General features: G+C 41.9%; 10 protein-coding genes across 10 annotated transcripts; 3 read left to right on the top strand and 7 right to left on the bottom strand.

Annotated features, from left to right (window-relative positions):
• Positions 1-190: 190 nt before the first annotated feature.
• On the bottom strand, positions 191-1,632 carry ATC70_010524 (uncharacterized protein; the record flags this gene model as incomplete). Its single annotated transcript, XM_064829738.1, has 4 exons — positions 191-1,146; positions 1,203-1,377; positions 1,431-1,539; positions 1,601-1,632. 4 exons carry the CDS (start codon positions 1,630-1,632, stop codon positions 191-193), a joined length of 1,272 nt encoding a protein of 423 aa, XP_064682240.1.
• Positions 1,633-3,294: 1,662 nt separating this feature from the next.
• Positions 3,295-5,158, bottom strand: ATC70_010523 (SET domain-containing protein; the record flags this gene model as incomplete). The annotated part of the gene is made up of 5 exons (XM_064829737.1): positions 3,295-3,416; positions 3,477-4,444; positions 4,508-4,871; positions 4,923-4,983; positions 5,039-5,158. The coding sequence occupies 5 exons, from the start codon at positions 5,156-5,158 to the stop codon at positions 3,295-3,297; spliced, it is 1,635 nt and encodes a 544-aa protein (XP_064682239.1).
• An 804-nt stretch (positions 5,159-5,962) lies between these two features.
• On the top strand, positions 5,963-7,347 carry ATC70_010522 (uncharacterized protein; the record flags this gene model as incomplete). Its single annotated transcript, XM_064829736.1, has 2 exons — positions 5,963-6,051; positions 6,105-7,347. 2 exons carry the CDS (start codon positions 5,963-5,965, stop codon positions 7,345-7,347), a joined length of 1,332 nt encoding a protein of 443 aa, XP_064682238.1.
• Positions 7,348-8,681: 1,334 nt separating this feature from the next.
• Positions 8,682-11,678, top strand: PIK1_2 (Phosphatidylinositol 4-kinase pik1alpha (PI4-kinase)(PtdIns-4-kinase); the record flags this gene model as incomplete). Its single annotated transcript, XM_064829735.1, has 5 exons — positions 8,682-8,711; positions 8,771-8,952; positions 9,002-9,969; positions 10,032-10,259; positions 10,324-11,678. 5 exons carry the CDS (start codon positions 8,682-8,684, stop codon positions 11,676-11,678), a joined length of 2,763 nt encoding a protein of 920 aa, XP_064682237.1.
• A 282-nt stretch (positions 11,679-11,960) lies between these two features.
• On the bottom strand, positions 11,961-12,587 carry PGI1 (glucose-6-phosphate isomerase; the record flags this gene model as incomplete). The annotated part of the gene is made up of 1 exon (XM_064829734.1): positions 11,961-12,587. One exon carries the CDS (start codon positions 12,585-12,587, stop codon positions 11,961-11,963), a length of 627 nt encoding a protein of 208 aa, XP_064682236.1.
• Positions 12,588-13,318: 731 nt separating this feature from the next.
• ATC70_010519 (uncharacterized protein) lies at positions 13,319-14,514 on the top strand (the record flags this gene model as incomplete). Its single annotated transcript, XM_064829733.1, has 5 exons — positions 13,319-13,371; positions 13,424-13,477; positions 13,536-13,648; positions 13,703-14,407; positions 14,474-14,514. The coding sequence occupies 5 exons, from the start codon at positions 13,319-13,321 to the stop codon at positions 14,512-14,514; spliced, it is 966 nt and encodes a 321-aa protein (XP_064682235.1).
• Positions 14,515-14,548: 34 nt separating this feature from the next.
• ATC70_010518 (uncharacterized protein) lies at positions 14,549-15,808 on the bottom strand (the record flags this gene model as incomplete). The annotated part of the gene is made up of 4 exons (XM_064829732.1): positions 14,549-15,132; positions 15,192-15,273; positions 15,326-15,546; positions 15,601-15,808. The coding sequence occupies 4 exons, from the start codon at positions 15,806-15,808 to the stop codon at positions 14,549-14,551; spliced, it is 1,095 nt and encodes a 364-aa protein (XP_064682234.1).
• Positions 15,809-19,113: 3,305 nt separating this feature from the next.
• On the bottom strand, positions 19,114-20,637 carry ATC70_010517 (uncharacterized protein; the record flags this gene model as incomplete). The annotated part of the gene is made up of 1 exon (XM_064829731.1): positions 19,114-20,637. The coding sequence occupies one exon, from the start codon at positions 20,635-20,637 to the stop codon at positions 19,114-19,116; it is 1,524 nt and encodes a 507-aa protein (XP_064682233.1).
• Positions 20,638-20,773: 136 nt separating this feature from the next.
• Positions 20,774-24,993, bottom strand: ATC70_010516 (uncharacterized protein; the record flags this gene model as incomplete). The annotated part of the gene is made up of 6 exons (XM_064829730.1): positions 20,774-21,022; positions 21,086-21,342; positions 21,418-22,236; positions 22,293-23,220; positions 23,277-23,529; positions 23,591-24,993. 6 exons carry the CDS (start codon positions 24,991-24,993, stop codon positions 20,774-20,776), a joined length of 3,909 nt encoding a protein of 1,302 aa, XP_064682232.1.
• Positions 24,994-25,604: 611 nt separating this feature from the next.
• Positions 25,605-26,091, bottom strand: ATC70_010515 (uncharacterized protein; the record flags this gene model as incomplete). Its single annotated transcript, XM_064829729.1, has 5 exons — positions 25,605-25,634; positions 25,694-25,766; positions 25,823-25,850; positions 25,915-26,010; positions 26,064-26,091. The coding sequence occupies 5 exons, from the start codon at positions 26,089-26,091 to the stop codon at positions 25,605-25,607; spliced, it is 255 nt and encodes an 84-aa protein (XP_064682231.1).
• Between the last annotated feature and the right edge of the window lie 110 nt (positions 26,092-26,201).

The raw sequence follows: 26,201 nt of genomic DNA, 5'->3' as shown, positions 1-26,201 counted from the left end.
GTTTGGAACCTTCTTCCAACTCAATGTCAATGCTTGAATCATTTTACATCCTAGAGCAGGTACCTTAGGCAGTTTTCCTTGCTGGTTAGATTATTAAAGCATTTATTATTGATAAGTTAAAGAGTAAAAAAGTGTAAAAAAAAAAAAAAACTAAAAAGGAGAGTTAGGGTATAAACTGTATGACTATTATTCAAACACTGGTAGCTTTTTGTGATGATGGTAAAAGCGATGTAGACATGGAGCGATGTTTTGAAGAATGGCCTTGAACTCGCTCATGTCTTCGCAGAGCATCCATTCGAGTGAACTTTTTGCCACATTTATCACAATAGCAGAACGGTCTGTTTTCAAGATGAATTGTTTGATGGCGAGAGAGATCATAAGATCTTCTAAAGGTTTGCCCGCAAACTTTGCCAGGACCAGTGACATGTTCACATAGATGGAGAGTATTTTGTTGGATATTATGCGCGTGATGTGTACTTGCAACGCTTGCACGGGTTCTTTTGTTGTTGGTATTGAATTGCTGCTGCTGCTGATGTTGGTGAAGATGAAGATGATGACTATGAATAGGTGCAAGTTGAGGATGAATGGGTTGATGCATGATGGGCGATGTAATGGATGAGATGGCAGGCAAAGTAGGTGCAGCAGTCGTAGCAGAAGCAGAATGAATTCTTGGAAATGGAGATGTAGGAGGAGAAGATGGCAGAGGAGCAGTAGAAGATCTCCTTATTTCCAATGGATGTAAACCATGGCTAATTCTATTATTATGATCCAAATTGATGCTATTTCGTAAGGAAGGTAAAGGAGAAGTGGATGGATCAGGCAATTTACGAGGATGGTCTGCTGACATGATTCTTTGCTTCTTTCTGTGAGGTTGCTGGTCTTGTTCATCGTCAATGTTTTCCAGTGATATAGCCGAGTCTTTTCTCTCAGTGTTCAAATCATCTGTAGTGTTGCTACTGAATCGTCTAACATGACTCAATCTGAAGCAATTAGTGCTGTTGTTATCTGGCGACGACAATATAGCAGGAGTCCATCTTAGAACTGTCGGTTTAATAACCGGTACTGCATCGTTTGCTGGAGAGAACATTTTAGATTTACTGCTATTCATTGGTTCAACAGACGAATGTCGACGTGAATGCAGGTCATCTGTCAAAATACTCATTTAATTGCTTTGAAAGGTGCTTGTTCTATTTTGAATTTACCTAAATTTTGTACCACTGTCATAGATGTATTCTTGGGTTGATCGTCTTTGTGATAGAATACAATCTCAAGTCTTTGTTGCTTGTCTGATTTCAATGCATGTTGAAGGCTTGCATTGTCGATGATGATGATTGAATGGTCGGCGGTTGCAATGCGATAATCAGACATGTCCTGCTTCTGTATGAAATGTCAATTTTATGATCAGCAAGCATAACTTATGTGCAACTTGCCTCTGTAATGCGCTGAATCTTTCTTTGCAAGTCATCGAATGTTGGTTCTTTTTCCTTTAAGGCTACTAAATGAATAGGATGAAACTGGCAAGATTCTTGTATTAAAACTCTATATGTTGAACGCTTCTATGAGATACCACATCATTTACATTAACATATGCTTGATATACCTTAATCTGTAAATAGTCTTGAACATGATCATTATTAGAGAAGATGGGACGTTAATATTAGTGCTTAATGAGTGTAGAGAATTGGTTTTAAAGAGTGGAAAGGGTTTGGTCTGAGGAAAAGAGAAAAAAGAAGAGGAAATCAAAAGAAAAAGAGAAACAGCACTCTAAATGAACAGTTATATGTTGCAAAGGAAAGGGGTGGCAAATAGTTTGTGTGCAAAAGGAGATCCATCTAGCCTTTGTGTGATTTAGTCTTATTCTAAAATGAACTGTGGTTTTGCCTTTTGTGAGCAATAGTTTCCTTATAATTGTGTTGTATAACTAGTTTTTGCTCCTATTTCAGAGCGTTTTACCATGGTTTTTTACTTAATAGCATGTGGCAATATCTTGTTTTTATACAAATGTATATTTATAAACACATTAATCGTAGGTAGAACGTGAATAGATGTACAGCTTGTACAAAAGTGAATGATAAACAAAGGGAAAGTGTCTCCTTTTCCGTCTTTTTTTGATGATGGATATGGCAACATATATACTTGCTACCTTTGACATGTTGCCACAAGCAAAGCCCGAAGGAAAAAGAGCAGACGCACCATAAAAAAAGGCCTTGATAGGCATAGCATCCCATGTGCTCTTTGATGTAGAATAACTTTAAAAAGAGGGTAAGGGAAAGTCATTCATATGATTCATCTATTACTACACTCTCCTATACTACAGGGCAAAAATGAATTTTATATATAAAGCACACGTTTTGTAGCCATCTCCTTATACACAACCGTATTCAACATGTTGTCAAAGCAAATTGAACCCTGGAAAGCGTGTAACATGGTAAGATAATAATGGCAATCATCCATAAACTCGCGCTACAAATTGGTTCGCATAAACTATAGCATTGTGTACAACCAAACTAAGAGCTAAATTCATTTGCATTTCAAGGAGCAATCTCGAAAGAATTGACTCCTCTCTCTCTTCTTAATATAGACTTCTATACAAAAACAGAAAGCCTATTGCTCTTCTCCTAATATACAGAGACCTCTAAATGAATGGGCTAGATTGCATGTATTTCTAGACAGCTATCTCTTAGTTCAATTGGATTCCATGCATAGGAGATGGTGGCCGGCGATTTGCATCAAGGGGATTCATGTTGTATATAGGCAGTCGATATGTTTGCCTTAAACAGGTTTTACATTTAAACATTTATATCGAATGTGCTGCCATATGCAAGGGATACCTCATTGTGATCTACAACCATCTCGCACAGATATTTATTGTACGACACAATGGTACTTATGTTGCAACTGTCAAACAAAGTTGAGCATGCTTTTCATTTTTGGTCCAGTAGCCATGCGATGGACAGCGTGGGCCAATACTTATGGAGTGGACCCCCACATCCAGGTGCACTACAAGATGATATGAAACATCCTCATGGCTACAGATTGCTCCTTTCCCAAGCACTCTTCAAAAAAGGATCTTTACATGCCCCTAGATACAAATCAGTGTGTGATATAAAATTGTGTATAATACAAAAAGATACAAAAGAAGAAGTGGAGAGAGTGTTTGTGTGTGTGAGAGAGAGAGAGAGACCCTTTATTTTTCCTTGTTTGATTTGCGAATAGGTCTTTACTCCTCTTTCTCTGCCCCCTTCTTCTTTTTTTTGTACCCCTTTTATCTTTTGCTATTCTTTCTTGATTTTATTATTGTTCATAAGTAGTAATCACATCGTCAATCTTCAAAATCATCTTGACTAATTGAGTGGCCAACAAGTATTGTTGACGCTTCGAAATCAAAGGATCATATACATGTTGATCTTTCATGTCTAGTGCAATGTCATCAGTAAGTACATAGTCAGTTAAACTCCTAATCCTCGTTATCTTACCATTAGAACCCTTATTGAGACAATCAATACCGAGTTTGGAATTGCCAGTAGTTGCCTGTTCTGCCTTGACTTGAGCCAAAGTTTCAATAGGAGAGAGACCAGAGTTTTCTGAGAGTGCAAGAGGTGTGGCATCTAATGCGTCAGCAAATGCGCGCATAGCATACTGCTCAATTGTGGAAATCTCGTCAGCAACCTTTGCAACAGCAAGAGAACAACTGATTTCAGCAGCACCGCCACCATAGACAACACGGTTATCACGAACCAAGTTGCGGACAGCACACATGGCATCATGGAGAGATCGCTTGGCTTCGTCAATAATCATCTTGTTACCACCACGGACGAATACAGTGACAGCGCGACTATTAGCGCATTCTTCAATGACCAACATGCGGTCTTTGGTGGTGCCGAAGCTCAATTCACGGACAACACCAGCCTTACCCAACTTGTCAGCAGATAAATCTTCAAAACGAGGGACGATACGACCGTTGGTAGCAATAGCAATCAACTCAATTTCAGGGCCACCAACCCATCTCACAGCAGGTAACTTGTTTTGTAACAATAAGTGATTTGCCTCGTCATCGAAACCCCATTGACAGATAACCAAGTTGGCGCCAGAGTTCTTTACTTGATCAATCATCAAACTGAACTTTTCCTTTTCGTAGGCCTTCAACTTTTCGTATTCTTCGACAGATGTAATGTCGAGCTTGTGCTTGGTCTTGGGTCTTGGTGGTTCGAATGCACAGGTCAAAATGGCAATCTTGGCATCGTGTACTTCACGAGGCATTTGGGGATGGGACATGTCCTTATCAATGACAACACCCTTCACCAAAATGGTATCTTCCAAAGAGCCACCCACTTTACCGTCCACCTTGATCAACTCGAAATCAACATCTTTACGCTCCAAATCAGCAACTGACAAAACTGCATTGACAGCGATATCAGCATATTGTTCGTGGAATTTAGAAACGCTATTATCAATGACACATATTAGACTTTACACGCGCGCTTGTACAGCCACTGTCAACACTTACATTTTACTGCCAAGACTGGTCATGGCAGTCTTCTTCAAATTGGAGACGTTGTCTTTGCTGAATTCAATGGTATCTGAAATTTCATCCAAATGCTTGACGGCAACAGCACAGGCGCGTTCGAAACCATCGGCAATACGAATAGGATGGATACCACGATCCAAGAGCTGCTCACATTGTTCCAACAAGGCACCGGCAAGCACAACAACACCTGTAGTACCATCACCAATTTCTTGATCTTGACTTTGGGATAATTGAACGAGCAATTTGGCGATTTGGTGTTCAACAGCCATTTGATCGAGGATGGTAGCACCGTCGTTGGTGACAGTAATATCACCATCAGGGGAAATCAAGATTTTATCAAGACCTACACAGCAGAATTAGCTTATTTGCTATAGCCATGTCATATTGATCTTACCGCGAGGGCCAAGAGAGGTTTTGATAATGTTGGATACAGTCTTTGCAGCGAGGATATGAGACTATATAGAAAAACATCAACATCAACATGTCACGTTCAACACTCTTGTCACTTACACGAATAGCAGCGAGACCACTCAATCTTGACTTTTGTTGACCTTCTCTCACAATGATGAAGGGTCTGCCATATTCATCAGTAGCGTAAACAGCAGAATTAGGATCGATATTGGCTGCCATATTTGATTTTGAACAAGGAAAAATGACAAGGGGAACAAGAGAGAAGATGAAAGAATTTTTGGAATAAAACGCGCAACATTTGATGGATGGGATGTCCCGAGTCACTTACTACTGGACGCACACACTCACAAAGCTGCTAGTCAAGCTTATTTACCACCTTCATCGTAGCTCGAAAAGGGAGTTGTGCAGCCAAAAAGAAGCAGCAACCAATGAGCAAGGCACGAGATTATTGAGCTTGGTTTGTATATTCAAATGTTGCCGCTTTGTTTATACGGACACAGACAAAGACAAAAGCTATCGATGCTCTCGCCAGGATCAGATAGAGGGAAGGGATCAGAACTGATGTGGTTAAATGAATGAACATCTTGGATTTCTTTGATACAAGATCACATCCGCTTGCACTTGAGAGTTGTACGACAAATGGTGCTTTGAAAGAACCCAGCCGACATATACCAACAAAGATGCCATGCTTGGTTTAGCTGAATCTATCTCATATACTGGAGATGTGGTCCTTTGTGTCATGGCCAATCAATATGAAACCGAGCCCTTTGTCGATTGCTAATTGATATCCACTCAATAATGAAGCCTATCACTGGATTTACCTCCTAGATGAGATTGCTACTGCTACTGGGTTGGTCGTGCAGCTATCAATGAGCTAGTGTTTCATGTTTTGTGTTGCGATTAGTATTGGTATGGCAACAAAACTTGCGTCTATTTGACTGGTATGTGTGCATGAGAAGGTAATGCTCATCTTTTCTTTCGCAATTCCTTAGTCTTACCAAATCTTTGGCAGATACAATCATTATGAGAATTGTTTGCAGCATTTGTCTGGATGAAGTCGGCGATTCACTGCTCGTATTCACGAATTGCGGCCATGTTTTTGATAGAGACTGGTAATGTTTGTGCTTTATCCACATTGACCTGTATTCATGTGTTGAACATTTAGTGCCATGGCCTGCTTGAATACAAGCGACAAGTGTCCAATCTGCCGCAAGTACGTCTACAACTCAAATTTCGATCTAAAGCAACCTTTTTACCGTGTCTACCTGTCGACAGATAACGACAATAAAAGCAGCAAAAGCGCCAGAGAGTGCGAAGAGCTTCAAGAAAAGCTCGCAGCAGCTAATATGCGTCTGTCAATTCTACAATCAGGTCTCAGCAATGCAAGGCATGATATCAATACTGTTGTCCAGAATTTCAAAAGCGCGATGGAGGCATCAAAAGCGTATAAAAGCAAGTTGGACGCTACTCTCGAGGAACTAGCAACGCTCAAGACGACAAACAGCAACCTTCAACAGCAAATCAATGCTGAAGAAGCTTTGATAAAAGACTTGAAAAAGAGCAAAAAAACTCTTTTACGCAGCCAAAAGGCCTTGGAAGAGAGCAATGACATCTTGAAAGAACAAATAGTAAGAAAAAACGCATTGGTATTCAAACAATATTACCAACTGACCAACAAATCCAACTGTCTCTCCTGCAAAAAGCTGCGATCTCCGCATGACAACGATGATAACGTCGATGAGTGGAAATCAACACCCAAAAATCTGGATAATTTGTCTTGCTCTCAGCTAAGAGCACAGTGTTATAATTTGCAAGAAAAATACGATTGTCTCGCCACGGTACATTGTGAAATGATCAAAGCCAGCTCTGGCTTGACCGAGTCAGCTCACGACAAAATGTACATCAGAAACTTGGAGACCCAATTGAAAGAATCCAAGATCAGGCAAGTCCAGCTTGAATCCTTGTTTGGACGCACCGAAATGGTACAGCAACTGGCAAAGGAGTTGATCAGTGTAAAGCAAAAGCAGCTCAAATTGGAAGCGGATCTTGAGCAAATGTCAGAAGCCAAACGTGCTCTCTTTGACCAAAAGAACCAGGTTGAAGAATCCTTGGACAGAGCATTGGAAGCCATCCTCACACTTCAAAATCAAAAAGAAGAGAGCATCAAGGAGATCAGCGAATTGCAGACAAGATTGACAGAAGCAACAGACGCAAAGCTCATATTGCAGAAACAGTTGAAATCCTCAAAGAAACGAGCTAGACGGCTGCAAATTGCCAAGGAAAAAGCACAGGCAGACAGCGAGAACATTGTGAACAAGATGAATCTTCTTGCAGTTCAATATTTTTCATTTGAAAAGGCTTTTCGTGACTACATTGCCAACAGAAACAATGGGAATAGTGATGACTGAACATTGACAGCCTAATCTCGATTTGCAGACAGTTTTGCAAACCTTCCTCCATCTATATACATACATCTTTAACATTTTCAATTTCATATCCTCATCCTTGTATTTATTGTATTTATCTATCAATAAAGAAAAGCCTCATCAAATCACAAAAATCGTTCACGTAAAATTAGGCACAAACATGGTGAGCCGGTAAAAACCAAGCTAGCAGAGGGTATTACATCTCACGTTTGGCCGAAAATCCTCTTCTTTCGCTTCTGATACAGTAGAATCCAACATTTAGTAAGACAGTACTGCCTGCGTTGTATTCAGCCGGGATAGTAAAAGAATTAGTACGAAATGTTCAAGAAAACTTGCGTGAATACAATCATAGTGAAAATGACAATGAGACCATCAAAATTGTGCTGCGTATTCTACCAGTAAGCGGCAGCGAAGGAGGCATAGCTGTTTCACGCCTTATCTTGATGCTATACGTTGATGGTCATGACGACGCCAAGCTTATCATTCCCGAGATATCAACATCAACCGAGACTCACGCAAAGAAGAAAAGCAAGCAAGCATCTCATTGAAAGTGACATGTACCCTCTTTCCTTCCCCATAGCAAAACGTACTCTTATGATAGCCTTATTATAAATAAAGCACACTGTAGTGATGCATACGTGCCTAATTCACGGATTTGCAAGCTGCGTATCTCAGGACCAAAAGCTGTCATTGCTTGCCATTGAGATTTTTAGTGTAAATGCGTGGCAAGAGTCTACAAATGAAGCCCCTCAAATAAACCATACACGACTGTTTCTTATGCTGATTGATAGTGCAAATCAAGATCGCCTCGAGTAGCTTCCTGGATCTGTCAAATGCGCCTATTGACATGCTCAACAGCCTGATGAGGTATGCGTTCAGAATGCTACAATTAGCACTGAAGACACACTGTATCTCTTTGGTGGTTTCCAAATATTCTGAATCACAGGGCCCGACAGTTTATTTTTAGCTCTGCTAAACACTAAACAATATAGACTTTGTCATGCTCTGATGTTTGAATTGAACGCCGTGGATATCAGTGCCAGATATGAGCAGACAAACGCCATTATAGATGGGTAAATAACGTACATTGGCTTAGGTTGCTGCTCAACGTGTTCAAAACAGTACAAACAAACACAGCCATGGTTGAGGAAGTTGGTCGGTGTAACTGTGGCGTTTTCATGATATATTTTAGATAGAAAGGGCGGTTGAAATCTTAGCAAATCCTTAATTGTTTCTCAAGAGTTCTTTTTCATCTTTTTTCTTCATCTTCTTCTTCTTCTGTATCATTTGGACCATACATCACATTTATACAAATCATGAGAAGAGTGAATAGCACAGTCGGCATGGTAAGTCGAGCAGGATGAACAAGCTCCTCTTGAGTCACTAACAAACAGGCACACACTAGTCTGGAGAAATAGAGCAAGTTGTAACCAAGCTACTGAGAACGACAAAAGCTTTACTGGAAGCTCTGACTCAATGGTCTCTTATGCGTGCCTCAAACAGCGAGATATTCGACATCCATGACACATTGGAGAAGCAGTTCTTCCTCGTTTCGCAAGCATTTGAAGAAGCAAGCGTATCCATGAGGTAATTCTTGATAATAGCGCAATAGCACTAGACTCTAAAACTGTATTAGTGATTTGCAATGGATTCCTCGACAACTGCGTGATTCAGTTTCAGTTGCCATGTTGGAGCCTCCTTCACCCGCTGGATTGGATCAGTATCTGCCTCGTATTCGTGAAGTAATCGTTCATTTGTTGCATGGTCTCAAGGGCAAACAAGCTCTGCTGAGAGAGAGGGAAAGAGAGAGAGAATCACGTGGGTCTATTCGATCCAACAATACGGATTCTTGGAACAGAGAAGTACCATTAGCAGCTTTAAACAGAGGAAGTAGTTCACAACGGATCATGATGCACCCACAGCCACCTTCGTCGCCTCCTTTACCACCTCATCCTCCTATTTCACCTCGAATGGCTCCTTCTGGAGAATATGAGCCATGGTCAGGTGGCATGCCACGCCCATCTATGCCTACCAATGACCTCTCATCTCGCATTATGCCACGTAACAGCTCATCAGCCCATAGATCCTACTCGCCATCCAATTCACCCAACATGCAAAAGCAGCCCTTACCACTGCCTACTCGTTCCACATCTTCCAATCGCAGTAATCCTGCTCAACAGATGCCATCTCCTCCTCCACCTCCACCACCTCCTATTATGCCTGCTGCTGCTCCTACTCCTCTTGCAAGACAAGACACACAATCATTTGACGAAAGCGATCCCAATACAGCTAGTGCATTGGCTGCACTGAAGCGACAGGAGAATTTAGCTCGTAGGTCGTCAGTACGTCGTGCCTCCATGTTTAGAGCAGGTGGTGAGTATAGTGGTGGCAGTATATCCAGAGGTAAAGGACAGCAAATGTTTCAACCTGCTTATGAAAGTAGTAATGTACCTCCTGTACCTTCTTTGCCTACGCACAACCATTTACCCCTGAAAAATGTGGACTACACAGTGGCAACACCCACAACAGCACCCACACCCACATCTCACAGCTTGAATACAGTATCCGAAGCCAAGGAAGAGGATAACAACAAGGATGATGGAGGTAGCTTACTATGAATGCGCCTTGCGTGTGTCTGGATAGACATAGACTGACATGCTTGATAGTGTTGACATTGTTTCTGCAGATTGGCAAGGAAGTTCAAAAGGTTCAATACACTGGCGAAATCAGCATTCCTGCTTTGAACATGTTGTTTTTGGAGAAATTCAGTTATTCGGTTGGACAGAATGATTTTCCCAAAATATACGTTCGAGATCCTGTTGTAGATGTGTCCTATGAGCTTGTGGATCTGTCAGAAGTGCGCGATAAATCCATACTGTCTTTCAATATCAATGGTAATGTGCTTATATGGCTTTTCTTTCTCTTTCTATCTACTCATTATGGGCTTCTTTTACAAAGACAAAGAAGATCAAAAGGAATCTCAAAAGGAATGGCTGTCAGAAGTGACAACTGCATTCAACAAGGAGCTGAGCGAAACCCGTCGCATGTTTACAGAGCAGATGGATGAGATCAAAAAACAAATTGTGGAATCCAATATCAGAAATCAGGAAGCAGACGAGGAAAAGGAGCGCCAATTGATCCAGCAAGTGACAACACATATCTTGAGCCAACACCAGCCATTGAAACCTCCGCCAGCAGCAGCAGCAGCAGCAACAGCAGAAGAAGAACCAGAGGATGAACCCAAGGAGGAGAAAGAAACGACACTAGTGCAAGAGGCTCCCGCTACTCCAGCTGTTGAAAATGCAGGTCCCATTATATCCAAGGAGCAGTTTGAAGCCCAACGTAAAGAGATCGAGACATTACGTCGAGATGTTGCAGTACTCCGTCAATTGGAAAGAGAACTTCGTGAAGGTACAGCTTCTGTCGTTTCAGAGATTAAGGAAAAAGCAGAAAAAGTCAAGGAAGAAGCCATCAAAAAGGCAGATGCCGAGCTCAACCAGACCTCCACTGCTCGCTCACACTTGGAGGAGGGTAAAAAGAACTTATTGGACAAATCAGACAAGGTGACAAGCCGCTTAGAGGACCTCCAAGATACCATTGATCAACTCAAGTTGGATGTCACTCAACGCAAATGCCGTCCCTCTGAAGCGCAAATGACACATTGCGCTAACGAACGTAAAGCGCTCGCCGAGGAGATCGAAGAGTTTGGCAAATACATTGCTCAAGTGAAGCCACGATGGAAAAAGACCTGGGAATTGGAGCTGCAGACCATTGTCAAGGAACAACAAACGCTCAAAGATCAGGAGTATTTGTTGTCAGATATGAAGGATGATTTGGACGCTTTGTTGGAGGTGTTTGAACAGCTGGAGAAGATTTACGCTTATCAAGCCAATACAAAACCTCAACCCCGTGAATTCCGAGTAGCACCCGCAGAGGAAGGATTTGAAGGCATGTCCAGCGTGTTTAAGCAAGTGTCAACCATTGATGTGGATCATACCCGTCGCTTACGTGCCTTGGAACAGGCTGAAAAGATGAGACAGAGAGAATTGGCCAATCGCATTGATGATTTTGAAAAGGAATTGGTTGGTTTTGTTGATTCCAAAAAGTTGAAAAAGACGGGTGGAGCCATGGAGATTGATCGATTGCGTAAACAAAAGGATGAAGAGATGATGAAGGCCATGTATGCTGAAAAGAGAGCCGCTGCTGGAAGTGGTGCTTCTACACCCTCCGTCTCCACCGTGCCTGAAGAGAATGTAGAGCAAGAACAAACAGATGAAACGGCTGCAGCTGCTGCTGCAACAACAGAAGATTAAACCAAAGAATAACCACTATTTCTACTCTATTATTATACTATTATTGCTTACCCTTGTCTTTCCGCTTAGTTGCAACATTTGCGAAATAAAGCTTATTAGATTAGACGTCTTCCTTTCGGCCCTTTTTGATACAAATATATGCCAGGTTCATGCTTCTTTTCACACAATCTCTCTCCGTACATGATCAAACCGATCCAAAAGCCGAAGATGCTAATGAAATTGCCTAGACCCGCTAGACTTTTGGTTTTTTTTTATTATTGTAAAAAAAAAAAAAAAAAAAATCTAATACATGGTACGAGGTGTGGATTTGATGGATGCCAACATGAGGAGATGATTTGACTCTAATTCTTGGTCAATCTCGGCATCTATTTGCTCAAACATGGTTCTTAATTGCTCCCTGACCATGAATACATCCGAACTGCTGGGTGTTGTCTGGACCTTTGTTAATGAAGTTACTTGTTCCTCCGATGACGGCGGCTCCAATGTTTCAACCATGATTGGTAGTTGATTGGATTGATCTTTTGGTGTTACAGACATCATGTCCAGATCCATTTGATAATTGACAGTGTTGGTTGTTACGACTGTAATCATGACATCTTTGCTAAATTGTGTTGTCGATGAACTGGGTGTCATGACATGTTCCTCTTCTTCAGAGTCTTCATTGTTGGCTGTAGCAGAGGACATAAGTGAAGCAGAAGATGGCGATGGTCTGACGGAAGGAGATGTTGTATCGATCATTGGTCTCTGCTGCTTGGTGCGAACAAGCATAGAGCCGAATCTTTTGACCTTGGATAATGTGGATGAACGTTGAATTGAATTGGCATCGTACTTGTTGCCAGTGAACGTTGAGCTTCTCGTCAATTGATTTGGCTTTTGATGAAAGAATGATGTGATGGAGGAGGATGTCATGATTTTGTATGGTGCAATGGGATGAAATGGGATGAAATAAAGTATGAAAACAGTGCTCCCTTTTTAAATAGTAGTAGTGTGTCTCCGGTTACCCCAAATGACACCTTCCAAAAACAGCTCGCACACTTTTCTAATGAGCCCTCTTGTCAATACTCGAGCACTGCACAAGTGGCGTTATTTGTCAACGATTACAGTAAAGATGAAAAGCCGATCTTTTTATGTTTTGACGTAGTTTGATGACATTCAAGGTGCTATAGCAAAGCCAAAGTTCGATATGGTTAAATCTGAACGCCTGCAAGCTCCAGCATGGCAAACATCTATCCAGAACCCATTGAAAACAGACTCAAGGTGCCAAACGGCCTTATGGTAACGATAATGCCGTTCAGTGAGACAGAAAAAAGCCGACCCCCAAATCATAGCATATGGTATTGCCTGCTTGACGTTTGCCAATTACTAATTTAGCCGATCAAATACCCCATGTATGATTAGAAGGGTTCAGACAACAAGATTATTTGATTTTACCATAAACAACTCGTTTTCTTCATAAAGTGTATATCAGCTCTTCTCTAAAAGAAATAGTTTCAGTAGTTCCTTGATTGCCCTGGACAGTTTGCTATGATCGAAGAATGGATATTGACAATCCATGATGTGACGGTGCGGGAAATGGGATAAATTCAACATTCGTAATCGTATTTGCATAATGCTCTTTTACTTTTATCACTTTATACATCATGGCAAACGATATCGACACTCTTGTTGGCATGGGATTCTCCCTCGCCAAAATGTAAGTGGATCTACTTGAAAGAACCGACGCGATAACTGATGTCGAGTCATAGAAAGAAGGCCATGAAGGCAACAAATGGTGCTGGTCTTCAACCTGCCATGGATTGGTAAGCATAACAGGCGCAAATACATTACCACGAGTGACGAATCAGTGCGTATGTATAGGATTCTTGCTCATCCTGAAGTCTCTGATGAGCCAGAAGAAGAAACTACTCCTCCTCAGGTGTTAGGAAGTGCTAGTAGTTCTACTCCTGCAACGGCCAACGCCCAAGAAGAAGGTAAATATGCACAGCATTAGCTGAGCAGCAAGAGAATTCAACAGGCACGTGTAGGTGAGATCCAAGATGGCGAGCAGACTGCCCAAAGCTTGATCTGTAATGATTGTCAAAAGCTGTTCCGCGACGCTGCTGGTGCCGAGAGACATGCTACTTTTACAGGCCATCAAAACTTCGCAGAAAGCACAGAGGCCATCAAGCCATTGACAGACGAGGAAAAGAAGGAGAAACTAGCTGAATTAAAGGCTCGCATGGCAGCAAAAAGAGCAGCTCGCGAACAACAAGAAATTGCCGAACGCAAACAGTCTGAAAAGATTAGACGCAAGGCTGGACAGGATATGACTGATGCCAAGGAAGCCCTGGAAGCCAAAGAGATGAAGAAGGCATTGGACATGAAGAAGAGAGAAAAGGAACAAGAAAAGATTGCTAAAGCAAAGATCAAGGCGCAAATTGAACAAGACAAAAAGGAGCGTGCTGCAAAGAGAGAAGCAGCCAAACAAGCACATCAAGCACAAGCTCAAGCAGAGGCATCTGCTCCAGCACAACAGCCCACTGTCAAAAAGGAATACAACGAAGCAAGAATTCAAATCCGTGCCCCTGGGTCCGGGCCCATCATGCACACATTTGATGCCAATGCAACATTGAATACTGTCTTTGGCTATTTACAATCTCAAGGTCTGTCCAATGCTTTCACGTTATCCACCACATTCCCAAGAAAGACATTCAGTGATGATGATCGACAAAAGACATTAAAGGAATTGAGTAAGTGTGTGAATGTGTGTGTATGCGTTGTTATTAAGGCGTATATTAACTGTTTATTTCAACTAGATTTGGTGCCATCTGCTGCTCTTGTTTTGGCATACATTTAAAAAAAAATTTACAAATAAAAACTGATTTAAGGGTTTAGTCCAGCAAATTGTTTCTTTCGTTCGAGTGGCTATTGGAATAAGGTGGTGGATCTGGTATAGAGTTTTGGTTGGTATGGTCACCTTCATCATTATCATCCATGGTGATCAAGGTGTTGGATTGCTGATGACTGTGCATTGAATAAGCGTCACTGTCAGCATGAGGCTGTCGACTCGATGAAGCGGAAGATGACAAATGTCCACCTGCTCTTGCTAGCAAAATAGTATCGTTTTCAATGCCGTAAGCTGGAGGAGCTGGTAGTGTGCCCATGCTCGGTGCTAAACCCCACTTTTTGACATTGGCTTCGACAAACACAAATCCAGATTGACCCAAATTCACATGTATTTGACATGGTCCGTTCGCACCAATAGTAGGGAATAAATTCCAACGTAATCCAGTGTATGCATCCTCCAATCTCCTGCCATTGCGTGTAAAAAACACGGTGCCTGTTCTATGTCTATATCCAACGCCAATGATGTCTCCATGATTGAAGGGAATGCCATATGGTTTTCCGTTAAAAGGTGATGAGAAATATTTGCAGCCATTGTTTGAAAAGTATCCAATGGAGTATCGATTCCAGCCTAACCATAGCGTATATAATGAGTATACTACTCGATTTCTACTAAATCCAAATATTTACCTGGTAACCTCCATGTGGGGTATGGTTTCGTCGCAACACCTACAGATACAATAGTTGTTTCTGGCTTTTCAAACATCTTGGCCTAGCTATTGCATTAGCTTCCATCTCAAATTCCGTTTGCATAATCTAGTTACCTCCCAGTAATATACTTCTTGATGTCTAGGCAGTGGTAGGTTTGTCTGAATAGAGCATTCACCATCAATGAACTGCAATTCCGTCCTTCCAGCTACATAGATGTTTGCATCAGGCTCTCCCTCGAATTCAAACGCAGAAACCCCCTTCTCCTGAATCGATAAGAACTGTGGTGGTGTAATGTCTGTTGGTATACTATCTGGTGGATGTCTATCTTGCCAAACTAGAGAAACCATGTCAGTTTTTATCATTCTACTGTACGCAGATAGCAACTTACTCTTTGCTCTATCATAACTTAATCTTGCATCTTCTTGTAGACACGCAATTGACTCTTCAGAATCAAGCGGCCAATCGTCAAACTCTGAATAATGACCAAGCGATATCGGTAGCTCAATGGAAGACCTCGTAAAGCAAACTAAGAATACAGTAACGATGAAAAATACAACAATGCCTATAATGAATATAGTCGTAAATGAGTTGAACATGGTCAATAGATATATATATATATATATATATATATATGCAAGAAAAGAAATGAAAAGAAGAAAAAAAAGGAGAAATGGCTTTTTGCTTTACATACACAAGCTGTCTGTCACCTGATTGAAAGCGGTAGTGTGACAAGTTTGGGTTGCTTGATGCTGTAACATGTGTAGCCAAAGAGGCAAGTATCACTATCAAGATCGTCGATGTGTATACAGACAATATCAAATGAGGGGCGTCTTTCTGTCAGAACTAGTCTGCCAGTGCCGAATAAAAAAGAGCAGGGGTATCAGCGATGCATCATTCCTTCTTGATTAATGTAACCCTTCACACAAAACTATCATCAAGTATATACAAATGCTTGTAGATCTATTTACCTGACAGGGTTTTAACTTAATCTTTTGTGGTATCACAGGCAAACGACTCCTCTATTACGTCTTCTTTGACCCCATAGCTAAATACTGCGATTCCTTTGACCACAAAACTGCTCCATGTCTTTTTTGCACAAGATCCACCCACTATGCTTCTTGATATTTCAACTTTTAAGCTACCATTATGAAGTGAGAAGCTTCTTTAAGCAGCTTGTAACTGTAGATCAGACAATTCTACAATGCTTTACGTGCAAATCAGTGGAAGCAACTCGTATACCGGCACTCAACCTACTTGCGCTGCCTCTCATTACCTAAAAGGTAAGCAAAACACAGCGAAATCTGGGTGCCTTCGAACAGTGATTTCTCGAGTTGGAAGCCGTTTTAGACCGCCCGAATAGCGCCACATAATTTCTGTCATCTGGCGCTAACTTCCTGACACCTTTGCTCAACTTTTTTAGGATCGTCAAAAATCGACCAAAAATCATGAGTGATACCTCATGATTTTCATCAAAAACCAAACGATCGCTCTTTTGACCCCTAACATAGACTTTCACTATGGCATATATTGAATCAAAATGTTTCTATTGACCCAATGCAACCCCTGAAACTTTGTTTGTGAAACTTTGATATGTAAAATCTCGACATTTTCGCCAAAAACGCCATTTCATACTTCTTGGGTTTTCTCAATAAGCTTATTAAAAACATCTATTATAATTAGCACCATTGGATGCGCCTTGAAAAGTACTCCTAGAATGCATTAGGAAGTATTTTTTTTTGTAGGGGAGTCGAGCTCCAGGTTTTATTTAAAGTCCTTAAAATGTCATACTGAGGGATAGAAAAGACTGTTGGTGGACCCAATGTCTGCAATGAAGGGGAATAAGATATATAATGAACTAAGTTGGGAAAGAAATCTACTACTAATCAGGTGCGACACCTAGAGCCAATACAATCATGCGAATCGTCAAAATATGGATACTGCATAAGAGCACAAAACAGCAAACGAGGACATCAGTACTATGTCAAAATAATCACCAAAAATGCATTCACTGAGATTTGAACCGGGATCATCCAGATGGCATGTTGGATGCTTAATCACTTTGCCCTACCACCACAGGCTGCATGAGGAAGTATGGGGTGATCATCACACTTTACATAGTCGAATCTTGCAAAATAATTTTTTTTGTAGGGCAATTGTATTGCTTTATTTAAAGTCCTTTTACGTACGCCTATTAGATGGGAGAGGAAAAAAGACTGGATATATATTGGGGGGACTAATTATGGAGACTGATCTAAGGTTTCTTGGAAATGTAAGGTATCTAATGAGCTACGAAGTGATGAGAGTAAAATTGATGGTAGGAAAGGTTTGTCCTGGAATGTAAACTGGTAGTGGTGATACCATATAGTTTGTAGCATGCAGGCGAAAACCTGGTAAGCAGAGAGATTCGGATAGATTGAATGATCTTGACGAGAAGGGTTGTGTTCGAAAAGAAGGAATTTCTGGAAGTTTTGGTAACTGTTTTGGGAGATGAGAGGGGGCATGTAAATGGAGAGGGCGGAAGACCAAAAGGATCGTTTGTGGGGACAGGCAAAGAGGAAGTGTTCCAATGTTTCGGTGGATGAGTGGCAGATCCTACAAAAGGGATGGTGGATATGAGGTTGCCGTTCATGAAGAATGTCTCTTGTGGCGACTTTATTATGAAGGATGCGGAACCAGGTGAATCTTGCAAAATAAGTCGGCAAAGTTGCAAATCGATCAAAAAATTCCCATTTCGAGTAGAAATTTACAATAGAAGATTGAATTATTTTTTGGTGACAAATGTGCGCATTTCTTAAAGAATCTGATGCTCCAGAATCTCCAAATTGCAGAACATAATTTCCATCGTCACTGGAGGCTATACAATGAGCCAGTAACTCATTTTCTTCTAGAGAGAGTCCCTCAACCTGAATCATTTAATGATAGAGATGTCTTTACAGAAAAAGGGACTGAGATGAATGATTTGGCTGAGGAGGAGTATTTTAGACAAGTCTTTGAAGCAGAAGAACGAGAGAAACACCATTGTAATTTGGATCGCTCTTGTGATCAGGGATCTCTCCTCACTCTGAAGTGTCTAATACATTAAATGATAGGTAAGAAATGAACTTGACCACAGCCAGAACAGTCATTAATGATCTCGATGTGTGTCTCTCTCTATTTGCCCCACTTCAGAATATCATTGTTAGGCAAATAGTAAGAGATTTACTGATGGGCTGATCGCCTTCCGAATTGCAGAATCCTTCACAATTTACCCCTCATGATAGACTTACAACAGCGATGGCTAATGCTTCAGCTGGGAATTTGTCTCGCGGTAGTCCCAAGAGACAGGGCAAACCGTCTTGGTGGTAATAACCGTCGTGGAGGTAAAAGTCAATCATCCACTAAAGCGGCGCTAGACCCGAGCCAATTCAAGTTAATTACATCCAGGCTTAAAAATTAAAAGGGGTCTCATTTGGATCCGTTACAATCGAAAATCATATCAATTCAATGATACAAGCGAAATAATGAGACAAAGCCATGAATTGATAAAGATAAAATCAAAATTCCCTTGTGAATGTTCGCGCAGTTCATGAATAAACAGGGCTCAAAAAGGATTTCTGCCAAGGGATAAAATAGCATGAGCTCACTCCATCCATCAAAATGTTTGAGGTTCGATTGACGCAGATTGACGCATTGAGGAAGATTAATGGTAAATGCACCCGCTATTAACATGTTGACTGAAGCTCTTTTTTTCTTCAGTTATTGTAAAAAAAAAAAAAAAAAAAAAAAAAAAAACTATATGGATGGGGAGCCCAGAATCAACGCTTTTTACTGATGTATAATAAATACAACCGCCTCCTCTTTAGTCGGTTTATTCTGTATATTTTATTCCATCTATGTACATGGGGTTCTGTAGCTTATTGTTCTAGAAACTCACATCTTCCCCTTGCTGTTGCTCCTCTTGATCAACCATCTCCTCCACGTCCTCCTGTGGGCTTGCTATTCTCGGATGACCAGCCATTAGTACAGAGTCTACTTTTCTTCCATTGACATTGTATGTATCCCATTGCAGCGTCCATGTATCGTTTTCATTGAGAGCATTGGGTGGTCTAAACTCCAGCATGACGAAATGAAAATCCAACAGTTTGGCTTCATACATGCCCCAATCCTTGACCTGATCATAGTCAATGTCTCCACCCGCACCGCCAATGATAGCATAGTGAATGCCATGGCGCTCCCCACGTTCATAGTTGTGTTGGTGGCCAGAGATAACCAAATTCACACCACCCTTTTCAAACAAAGGCACATAGCGATCCTTGATGAAGGCTCCCCATTCACTTTGTCGTAACTGAAACCAAGCCTCAGGATCCCAGTACTCCAAAAATGGTGGCACATGTACCACGACAATACGAAATTGTGCTTGCTTGAACAAGTCCGATTCGATTTCTTGTCTCAGCCATTGATCTTGCAAATCCCAATCCAAATTGCTATCCAAAATGATGAAGCGGATGGCACCGCTGGCCATGGAAAACGAAAACCAGGGATTGCTTTGTGCATTTTCGTGATGGCGTGTGTATGTGTACTCACCAACAGAATCATAATCGTGGTTGCCGTGAGCGTATATCAAGGGCATCTTTTGACAAAGTCCGTGCATCATCAGAGGGGCAGCGAAATCTGTTTGCCATTGTCGCAGTGAAGGATAGTTCTGCACTGCATCGCCTGCATGGAGCAAGAAATGAGGCTTTTGCTGCTGTGGAAATTTGCGGATTTGACGCAGTAAGGATGAAAAGGTCATCATTCCAAATTGGTTGTCGGCTAAAGCAGCAATTCGAATAGGCTGCAGATCGTCGTTGGCAAACCAGTGGAACAAGTGCCTGGCCACTGTCTTTTTCTTGCTGTTTTGTTTTATCATCTCAATGCGGTACTCTACGGGTCCAGCTGAAAGAGGTCCAATGGTGGTTTTGTAGACTGTGTGGTAGGGATCTAGTACTTTTGGATCCACAGGTCCTATCACTTTCTTTTCCTTGCTGCCTGTCCAATACGTCAGCGTCATGTCTTTGTTGGACATGCCACAGTTCATCTCCCAAACCACTTGCACATGATGCGTGTCTTGCACAAAGAGCATCGGTTCCTTGCGAAGTAATCCACACGATACATATCCACGATCAAACATGGTATTGTCCATCTTTATGGCGATAAATGTAATGTAGTTTGAAATGATGCCCTTCATACAGTAGAGAGTGAATAGTAGAAAAGCAGCTACAAGGAGAAGGCTCTTTTGATGCAGCCGAAGCCAACGAGAGACTTGCTGTTTCTTTGGAAAAATAGACTTTTTGCTTGGATCCACATTGTTGCTATTGTTGTACGGATAAGGCGATGTGGGCTGTTTATACTGAAACGACACTGAAGAGTATGGTTCATTGAAATCTGTGTTTTGGTAGTGGCTCATGATACCATTTATTAGAGAGGATATATATATATATATATATGTAATATGCAGAGAAAAAGAGAGAGAGAGAGAGGGAAGAGAAAGAAAGAGATACAATTTTCATAGGCGGTTATTTAAAAAAAGCTTCTACATCAGATCATCCAGAGTTTGAGCTCAATGATTGCTGCTGCACCAGACTCTTATAGACACCATCTAGCTTCAGCAGCTGCCAATGATTTCCTTGTTCAATGACTTTACCGTCTTTGATGACACAGATCATATCAGCATTTGTAATGGTAGAGAGACGATGGGCAATGGTGATGGTGGTACGTCCTCCCTCCTGTATGATGTTATCCAAGGCCTTTTGAACCAGTTTTTCACTTTCACTGTCCAATGCACTGGTTGCCTAGGGTGGAATGAAACAGCTGGTTACTTACATCTGACGTTTAGACACTCTAGTCGTACTCACCTCATCTAGCAGTAATATTCTAGGCTTGCGGATCAGAGCACGAGCAATGGCAATGCGCTGCTTTTGGCCTCCTGATAATTGCGACCCTTTGTCTCCCACTGATGTTTGGTATCCGTTAGGCAATTTAGTAATGAAATCATGGATATTGGCCGCTTTACAAGCTTCATGCACTTGCTCTTGTGTTACAGATTTGGAGTCATCCACACCAAAGCGAACATTGTCTTCAATCGAGACATCAAACAGAGTTGGTTCTTGGCCTAAGCAAAACAGAGGACATGAATATCAGCTGCATTAACAGGGCACACACACACACACACACACACACTACTTACCCACTAATGCCATATGGCTTCTAAGGTTTTTAAGAGAAAACGATGTCACATTATGATTATCTACACGCACAGTACCACTCAGAGGATCATACCATCGCTGAAGCATACCAATGGTGGTGGATTTACCACAACCTGAGGGGCCGACCAACGCAATTGTCTGTCCTTGCTTTCCTTTCAAGTTGAACTCGCCATCAAAGATAGGGATATTAGGTCTTGCTGGGTATCTGAATGCAATGCTACTGAAATCAATGTCTCCATCAATGTCTTCTCCCTCGGGTTCAATGCCTTCCAGTTCAGGATCAATGGCTGGCTGGCGGTTGAGCACCTCAAATGTTGTGATGGCAGCAATTTTAGCCTTGGCAAAGGTAGAGACAAAGATGCTACTTCTTCCTATGCCATCCGCCATGATCATGATAGACATCATGGTAATCACCATGTCACCGAGATCCAAGTTGCCCTGTGTAATCAGCTTTGAGCCCGCATAGAAGGCCACTGCGTTGGTATAGAGAGATGTGCCTTGCAACAATGCAAACCCGATGGAAGATGTGTACGCTTTACGCTGTGCTAAACGATGCGGTCTTTCAGTGGCATTGTAGTACCGTTCTTCAAAGTAGCTTTGCTTGTTGAGAGCTGTCACTGTACGGATCTCCTTGATGGCTTCACTTGCGACTTCTGCAGACTGCTCGTTGGCCTCTTTTGTACTTCCTTCAAACCCTTCTTGCACCTTGGAATTCCAGCCAGCTGCACCCACAATCAGCGGTGTCATGCACATGACGATCAACGTGAGTTTCCAACTGTGCATAAAAGCGATTGTCAAGCCTAATGCAGACATGTGAACATAAGCTATCAACAAGCGTTCTGTATAGACTACTTACCAATGGCTGACGTAAACGCAATCTGGACAACATCAGGCCACGCACGCGTAATCATTTCATTGACATTCTTGGCATCCACAGCCAACTTGGAAGTAAGCGAGCCCACATTGTTCTCATCGCGGTCAAAGTACCCAATCTCCTGCTTCATAAAGGCGACAAACAGCATACTTCTCAATGCTTTGGTGTACTTGGCACCGGCAATTTCAAAAGACACTGTTTGCATAGCAAAGCCTAGAAAAGCAAACATGCCCAAAACGACAAACAGGAACGAATACACGTTGGGTCCTTCCATCGGTCCATAATCCTTGTCGTCGTTTTCATTTAGCATGGTAATCACTTTGGCAAAGAAGAGAGCATACAGAGGAAACACGGTGCCAGCAATACAAGCACCAACCGAACCAAGCACACACCAGCCCCACTGCGGACGCATTTGCATGAATACCTTCCATACAGGTGCCTTCATCTTTTTGGTGCTTTTCTTGAGCTTCTTTTCACGACGCAGCTTTTCTTCAAATCCATCGAGCAGAGAGAATCGACTCTTTCTAGCGGCTGGCACACTGACGATGGACGAGTGGTTGGATATACGGTTCAGTTCAATGCAGCTCTTTCTGTTGACTTCAATGGCTTCGTTGCGCAATAGGATTTCGTCTTCCTCGTCTTCCTCCTGTTTGGTCTTGCGATTGTGAGTGCTGGATGAGGTTTGAATCTGCTGCTTTTTCACCAGTTCAGAGTAGACTCCACCCTTTGCAATCAGTTCGTTGTGTGTACCTTGTTCAATCAGATCACCCTGCTGCATCACTACAATCAGATCAGCATTACGCACAGTTGAAAGACGATGAGCAACGACAATTGTGGTACGATCTGCTGCTGCTTCATCCAATGCTCTTTGCACCAGTCTCTCGGACTGCGTATCTAGCGCAGAGGTGGCCTTGTTATATAGGTGAGTTGCTGCATACGAGACACTAGGCATATACTGTACATTACCTCATCTAGCAGTAGAATAGCAGGGTTCTTAAGGATGGCACGGGCAATGGCAATTCTTTGCTTTTGTCCACCAGAGAGCATACCACCATGCTCGCCAACGAGTGTATCGTATCCTTTGGGCAATTGCTTGATGAAGCTGTGACAATTGGCCTTCTTGCACGCAGCGGTGATCTCTTCCATACCAATATTGCGATTACCACTTCCCATCATCAAATTCTGACGAATACTAGTGTTAAACAAGACAGGCTCCTGACTGTTACAAAGGCACAAAGGTGAGTCTATTGCCGCTGTCGTGTGTACTCTATCAATATTACCTTACAACACCAATCTGCTGCCGAAGCCATTGGACATTGAGTTGCTTTAGATTCCTGCCATCCAAGCTCACCGAACCAGACACAGGATCATAGAATCGCTGCAAAAGCTGTATACTGGTAGACTTGCCAGACCCTGACGCTCCAACAAATGCGACGGTCATACCAGGTTTGATTTTGAGGCTGAGGTCTTTTAGAATGATAGTATCAGGCCTTGTAGGGTATCTGAATTTGACATGCTTGAATTCCAATTCACCAAGCACCTTGTTGGGGATCACACCATCTGGAGAGCTTGTATCGATATCAGGCACACGCTTGATGGTTTCAAAGATCTTGTAAGCAGCAGCAGAAGCCGAAGAAACAGCAGCAAGATTCGTAGGCAACTGTAGCAGCGAGAACTCACCCATCATCATGGACAAAAAGACCACCAACACTGTGGATCCATCCATGACATGATCGTGCACAAGACGAGAACCATACCAAAAGGATAAACCGTACATGGCGAACAGACAAAACATGAATATACCGAGCCCTGTTCCGAGAATAATGCCACGCTTGATACCGGCTCTCATTGCTTTATCGAGTTTCTCTTCATAGCGTTTAGCAAAGCGGTTCTGCAGTGAGAATGAGTAAACGGTGCGAATACCAGCAAAGACCTGCTCAGAGATGGAGCCGGCATCAGCATAAGCATCTTGTGTCTCCACCGTGTACTTTGTAACTAAAATACCCATCACACCACCCGTGCATGCAATAGCAGGAGTCACTGCAATCATCACAATGGACAGACGCCATCCTTTACTAAACGCCACTGAGCAACCAGCAATGAACTGCGCAAAGCACATGAGAAATTGGCCAAACTTTTCAGAGATACCGTCTTGAATCAACTGCACATCGGCAGACAGTCTTGTTGTAAGGGACCCTTCTTCTGATTTATCAAACCAGCTCATGTCTTGACGTAGAATAGAGTGCACGTATAATTGGCGAATACGTCTGGTTTGATTTTCTCCTGTCAAGACCCACAGACAGTTGGAAATGTAAGCAGCTGTCATGACACCTGTGCCTAGATACACATATAATTTGATGATGGGCATCGTAGCATCCATGAGGTCACTTTTTTCGACAATGGCTTCACCCAATTTTTTGAGCACGTTGCCGAAAAATAGAATGGAGATGGGCTGAACAGCGCCAGTGGTGCATGAGCAAAAACCAGCAATGCTAATCAACAGCAAATCTCGTTTTGTGGCAAACTGGAAAAGCCGAAAGATGGATACTGTCTCCTTCTTCTTGTTCTTGTTGTCTTGTTTGGCTGTTTGACTATCAATGGCAGCAACAATGTTGGCTGGTTGATCCACAGTGTCATCTCTTAGCAATGTATCATCTGGGTGAGTTAATTTTGGCTCTTTCATGATATATATATATATGATATCTATAACGGTGCAAAGGTAAAAGAGAGAGAGAGAGAGAGAGAGAGAAAAGACGCTCTGTCGATAGCAAACCTATATATATATATATATATATATATAATCACTGCTAAACTATAGCATCATTTTATAGCATCATCCTGTACATAAAATGAACGGCTTTAATATAAAAAGCTCGTTGCTTGCCGAAGATGGAGATAAAAAGCTACCGACAAGCCGAGTCAAAGATAACGGGGAGTAAACGGAATACCTCGATCCACTGTTGATTTTGTAGATCCAAGCCTGCCGAAAGACTCGACAAACCGAGAAATAGAGACTAACCCCTAGCACATTGCACTGCACACTTGCTGCTGGATGATGAGACACAGCCGTTGCAATAAATGCAGGTAAATCATCCTATTCCAGGTCGATCTCCCATGTCATTCTCGCTATTTCGTCTACTAGCATGGATCTTCTGCGCAACAGCTACTATAAACCGTAATCCCCACCCACCTTGTCGCATCTAATATCCCAAAAACCATCTTCCTCGCAATCAATATGGACATGCAACAATTTCTCTTCCTTTTTATTGATCAAATTCATTGCTAATCCTGCATTTAAATGGGTCCAGCACCACCAGGTATCAGCTACAAAGACAGATTAGCATACGAGATCCACATCCAATCCTCCTCTACAAGCTACTTACAGTACAAATGTTGTTTCCGTTCAATAAGAGTTGTGGTAATTTCTGAGTCTTGTATCCATCCTTGGTGCTTTCACTGTAAATCATGTCAACATGTCGTTCTTCTCTTCATGCGCAGTGGTATGCACTTACTATTCTGTCACGTCTTCCAAAACCATATCTAGCGTTACAACTGTTGAGTCCATGCGCTCTCTTTCAAGTACGCGCGTAAGAGAAATACTTACTGACATAATCATCGAATCCACAAAGCTTGCCAGTGAATTCCTTTTCATTCTTCATGACAACCCAAATCTTGGAGCCAATGCACTTGTCAATAAGCTCTACAAAATGAGTCAATGCATGCATCCTCTCCATTCAAATATGGAATGCTAACCTAAAGGTAATAATTGCGAAGTAGACATGTTGTGTATGAAAGATAGTTGAAGAAAAATAATAGAGTAAAACAAATTTTTAATGTGAGCTGCTGTCGTTTGGAAAACACCGCGCATGTAGGTGAGACTATACATATAAA

This window comes from Mucor velutinosus (genome assembly GCF_035048745.1).
Source record: "Mucor velutinosus strain NIH1002 chromosome Unknown tig00001564, whole genome shotgun sequence".
Classification (NCBI taxonomy): domain Eukaryota; kingdom Fungi; phylum Mucoromycota; class Mucoromycetes; order Mucorales; family Mucoraceae; genus Mucor; species Mucor velutinosus.
The sequence above is the reverse complement of the archived record's forward strand: the minus strand, read 5'-3'. Positions and strand labels throughout refer to the sequence as shown.